Source organism: Gossypium arboreum, chromosome 11 (assembly GCF_025698485.1).
Source record: "Gossypium arboreum isolate Shixiya-1 chromosome 11, ASM2569848v2, whole genome shotgun sequence".
In the NCBI taxonomy this organism is placed as follows: Eukaryota; Viridiplantae; Streptophyta; class Magnoliopsida; order Malvales; family Malvaceae; genus Gossypium; species Gossypium arboreum.
Window position 1 is genome coordinate 130,007,687 of NC_069080.1, and position 5,504 is coordinate 130,013,190.

The window sequence follows — 5,504 nt, forward strand, 5'->3', positions numbered from 1 at the left end:
TGCATGAAATAAAAAACTCTATTATGAAGTATATATGTATGTGTAATAGTGTATGTAGAAACATTATAATAGCGATCAAGAAAACGAAATAAAACCATTGAAATAACTCGAGATAAAAAAAAACAAGTAAATAAGGACATTTATTAAATATTATGCAAAGTGTTGTAATAATATGACAGAAAAACAAAAAACAAACAATATGATGGTAATTTTAAAAAAGAAACAAAATAAAACATTAAAACAACTTAAAGTATAAAACGCAAAACAAAGATAAAGATGTTGAATATGCCTTTAAAACAAAAATGAATCATAAAATGAAAAAATAAAAATAAAAGGGACTTAATTAAAATAGAATTAAAATAAAAGAGATAAATTATAAGCAAAATCAACTGCTAAAATAACAAAGGGGACCGGCGTGTAACATGCGCGAATGCGCAGAGACCAAGTCTGGAAATAGTTCAGTCCCCAAAACGCAACGCTGAAGCTCGGACCACAATGCAAACACGCACAAATTGTGGGGAAAATTTAGAAGAAAAACAGAAAGGTGAATATGAACCGATTTGCACATGGCACGAAAGGGGAGGGATTTAGTATGCAATTAACCCTCCGAAGCCAAATTCGCAGATCCTATCCGAACATGGGCCGGGTCATCGGATCGGCGCCTAACGGTGTCGTTTAAGACCATTATAATTGGTCCAAACAGTGCTGTTTTTTAGTCCCTTGAAAACCCTAATCAAACACCCCATTCGGCTGAACCACTATCCCTTTCCTCTTTTTTTTTACCAAACCCTAAATCCCTTTTCAAAACTCTCCTAACCTCTCCCCCCTTTTGGTCGACTCTTGGGCTTCATCGGCATTTCATGCGCCTCCCCCCATTATTGCTCAAGGCTAGGGAATAAAGGAAGCAAAATGCACCCATCGGTCCAAATCCATACCGAAGAAAGGGTTTCCGATGGCTAAAATCGAAGGTAGGTTCCTCCCACGATCTCAAAAGATAACCTTTTTTTGCTTTCTTTGAATATCTTTATATGTGTGTTATGTTAGAAACTGGACTTGCAAAGGAAATGAGAAAACAGAATCGAAAGAAACACCTTGATTCTCCCTGTATTCGATTGCTCTGCTTTTTTGGTATATTATCCGTGTATATCAAAAAAGGGACCCCTTTACAAGATTAAAATCTGGCTTTATAGTCGAAAAGAAAGAGGAAAAATTAATCAAAATACAATGTTTTTTTTTGTTTGCATTTCTTTGTTGTATACGCCTTGTTGGTTTGCGAGTGCAGGTGCGTGTATGGGGATCGTCTTGGCGCTTGGCGTGAGGAGTCTGAGAGGTGGGGCTGCTGTCCGATTCTTTGTTGCGGCATAGGAGAAAAGGGGTGACCTAGGGTTTGCCAAAATTTGGCTTGGCTTTCGGGCCATTTGGGCTCATTTTAAGTATTGGGCCACTAGATTTGGGCTAGAGGGACTGTTTCGGGTCTTTGGGCTTGTAATAGGACATTAATGGACTGTTATAATATTTGTTGGGTTTTTAGTATATATTTATTTATTTATTTATTTATTTATTTATTTTGTATATATTTGGGTTTCTAGTGGGCCCAGGCAAATTTGGCCCACTACAAGGTAGATGGTGAACTTAGGATGTGGAGTTCTAATAAATACCTAAACTAGTATCAAATGAGCAATTATTACTTTTACAGCAAAAAATATTAGTACATAAAGAAAATAAAAACTTAAAAATGTAGAGCAATATAAAAAGAAGTTTTAAGGTAAGTAGCTTTCTTATTTTTAAGAATATTAGTAAAGCAGGACATTTGGTTTTGCTTATATAAGAAGCTGTTCCATGCGATGGAGAAATGCATAGAGAATTGTGATTTCTGAAAGCCATAGTCCTCACCAAATGATTATTACCCATGATTGAATTTAAATATTTGAGTCTTATTTGTATTAAGAAATATTTTATTTGAAAGAGTTTAATAATGAAAATATTAAACTAAAACTGTAATAGAGAAATTATATATATATATATATATATTATATTTTAATAAAATTACATATTTTAATCAATCATTTTATTAGTTTTGGAGTTGAGGCTTATATCTATAGAATATATATTGGTTGAGTTAGAAATACTACAAAAGTTGACATTTTTAAAAGTATGATTAGGTGACATAATTTGAATGGAAATAACAAATGTTAATGTTTGTTCCATGTAATCCTTTTTATTAATTATATTCTTCACAAACACGCGGATGACCTAGATAGATGATAAAATGATTTGTTAATTTACTTCCTAACATCTTACCTTTTCTAAATGCATAATAATAACTTTAAGGTTTTAATTTTTTAAGGTAATTTTTATTTTAATTACTTTAAAGGATTGCATAATTTTAATAACAAAAAAGAGAAGAAAAGATACATAAAATTATACCTGTCAATTTGTTATGGTGAAGATGAAGTGATTCGAGTGAACCCAAGTTTTCAATAACAGGAGGAATTTCACCTGAAACATATAATTAAATCAGTCAAAATTTCTAAATATTTTCCTAGCAAACCCTTAATGCATTTAACATCCTTCTCATAATATTCAATGGCTAGTGCTGGTGGCGAAAATGGCGATCGGAGCTGCAGAAAAGAGTTGAGAACAGTATTTGCATACAATATTTCAGATAGCATGCACTGGAAAGGATTATGGGCACTATTTAGCTTTCATGGGAATGTAGTGGATACTTTCATTTCAGCTAAGAGAAGTAAGGAGGGTAAAATGTTCGTCTTTGTGAGGTTTTCCAAATGCGAGTATGCTCAAAGAGCAATTTCAAGGCTGGATGGTTTCGTGATGTTGGCTAAGAAGATCTGGGTGAAGATGGCCAAATACAGTGGCAAGAGAAAAATTTGGAAAAAAGTACAGGCTAAGGAAAAAAGCAGCTTTTAAAGGAAAATCAGTCGAGAGGGACGGGATATCGAGATAGGGTTTGGGATATGTCGAAGGACACAGTGTTGGCCAGTTCAAAAGTCATTGTTGGTCATGTTGATAACAAAGGAAGCTTTGGCGATGTTTAATAGGGGAGACGGCGTCATTGTAACGCCCCAAATTTTGGTAAATTCGGCTTTTGTGATTGTTAAGTATGGAGGTATCTGAACATTTGTTTTGTGTTGGTTTGGCATAAAATTTATGTTGGTTTAAGTGTTTGTGGAATCTGGGGTGTGTTTGGGAGGTCTCAAGTTTGAGCCTTAACTTGGGTTAGTTTTGGGTTTTTGTTTGAATAAGCCTGGTTTTTGGTTAATGGGCTTAAAAAAATTATTGGTAAAAACTTAATAGAATGGGCCTGCTGGTCTAGTGGTTAAGTGGCAAGGGTTTATGTTAGAGGTCCTGTGTTTGAATCCTGGTTTGGGCATTATTTTTGCCACTAAGGCTGTGATAGAATTGAAGGTGAACTAAAACATTGAAAAGGTAGGATTTATCAGATTTTTCTAACCTAAGAAGTTCCCCAAAAGAACACTTCTAGTCGAATTGCTTTTCTATTTTTCCCTCTTCACATTCTTTCCCTTTTCTTTTTCTTCCAAACTGAAAATTCCCTGCTGCTATTGATTTTTACTTCGTTAAATATTAGTTTTCGGTCCTTTTACCTCATCGTTGCTATTCTCTACAGTTGGCGCGGATTTGGTAAGTGTTGGGGTGCGTTTGTTTGGTTTTTACAATTATAAGGTTATTAAGAGAATTGTTTTCTGTTTAGGAGACGATCATCAATCTGTGGACTACTAAAACGACGCTTTAATCAGTAAGGAACTGTCATTATTCGTTAAAGGTAGGCTGTTGTTTTTTTCGGGATTTGGGTATCCATAGTAAATCGTTTCAAGTGATTGATTTTGGTATTGAGTTTGTTAACAATAGGTTCTGAAGTGCTCGAGGTTACGTTAGCTTCGAAATGATATCAGGTATGTACTCCAATCGATCTGAAATTGCATTTTGGATAAAGCTAAAAACGCTACTGTCGACGCCACATGGGCGTGTGGACTGTCCATGTGGAAGCCATGTGACGATACACGACCATGTGATCGACGAGCCAGGCCATGCGCGTGCCACACTGGCGCGACAGACACGAGAGTGTGATGGCTTGTAGGTCGTGTGTGAGGCACGGGCTCAGGAAAATAAGCCGTGTGGGCTACACAACTATGTGGGCCTATACGAGCGTGTGAGAGTTTGGGCCAGGCCGTGTAATCCACACGGGCAAGGCCAATTTGGGCCGTGTGACCCACACCGGCGTGTGGGCCCACACTGGCATGTGAGCCCCTTTAATCTGAGATGTTCTGTAAGGTTGCACAGGTCGCCCAAGTCGACTGTGACCTGTATTAGGGTCAATAAACCTTATTTAGACTCTTAATTCTGTGATGTATGTGTTAACATGTTATACCTTACATGATTATCTGATCTGTTCTGTAAGTAAATGTATGATCCATTTGTTTGCATTATAGCATGCCATACTTGTATGATGCATTGCATCGGGGTGGGTGTAATGAAGTGAAAGAAGTATCTAAAGGGCTTCATAAGCCCGTTATCTGGCAGCTAAGCTGCATACTTATGATATGTGCTACAATGCAGTACCTTATGGTGTGTAGGGATGGATGGGTCAATTTTATCCCCATACATGGTATGCAGGAATGGGTGGGTCGATTTTATCCCCACATGGTGTGTTAGGTTGGACGGAGTTGGTGTGTAGGGCGGGTGGGCTTATTCTGTTAATCTGTTTTATTATGCATGTTATATCTGAGATGGGCTGAAGCCTTAAGACTGTATCTGATAATGATTTTGTAAGGGCCCAGGCCCGAATTATGATTGTATTCTATTATCTGTTTGTATGCATGCTATACTGTGGGAATGTATACATTGAGTTGCGAAAACTCACCCCTTTATTTATTTATCTGTTTAGGTAATCCCTAGCAGTAGGCGGATCAGTACAGTGGAGGAATCGACGGTGACCACATCCATATACATTTTGGTTATGACTTTTACTTTGGTTTATTCATTATTTGTTTGGGGGTTTTGATGTGACAATGGATTTGAATTTTTAGATTTTATTTTGGGTTTTGAACTGTGAATACGGATTACAAATTACTACTTTGATATTGTGATTTTCCTGAAATAAATTATGGATTATCGTATTTAAAAATAGATTTCAAAGCTTCCGCGATAAAGAAACGTTTTCCGAACAATTCGACTGTTACTCATTTTTCAAATAAGTAAAAGGTAACAATTGGGACAGTTTTTGAATCGATACGGGTTAGTTATCTGACATCGTCAGATTCGGCCATATCGTCTAGGCTGGGTTTGGGGTGTTACAGTCTTTATGCAACTCAAATAGTTTACCGAAGAGAATCGCTTGCATGGGGCTTAGAGAATTAAAAGTTAAGAGAATTCAGGGCAGGTTTTTCCTTATCGAAATACCTGATGAAGAGCTACTGGAGATTTTAAGGTAGAGGGATTGGGTATATCTTAAAGAATTCTTTATC

General features: G+C 36.5%; 1 protein-coding gene across 1 annotated transcript; it reads left to right on the plus strand.

The window, feature by feature from the left end:
* Positions 1 to 2,586: 2,586 nt before the first annotated feature.
* LOC108459063 (serine/arginine-rich splicing factor SC35-like) lies at positions 2,587 to 2,928 on the plus strand. The gene has a single exon (XM_017758427.1). It carries the CDS (start codon positions 2,587 to 2,589, stop codon positions 2,926 to 2,928), a length of 342 nt encoding a protein of 113 aa, XP_017613916.1.
* The last annotated feature ends 2,576 nt before the right edge of the window (positions 2,929 to 5,504 follow it).

What these genes read in the sequence shown, in the direction of transcription:
- LOC108459063 (XM_017758427.1), top strand. Translation starts at nt 2,587, where the DNA reads ATGGCTAGTGCTGGTGGCGAAAATGGCGATCGGAGCTGCAGAAAAGAG.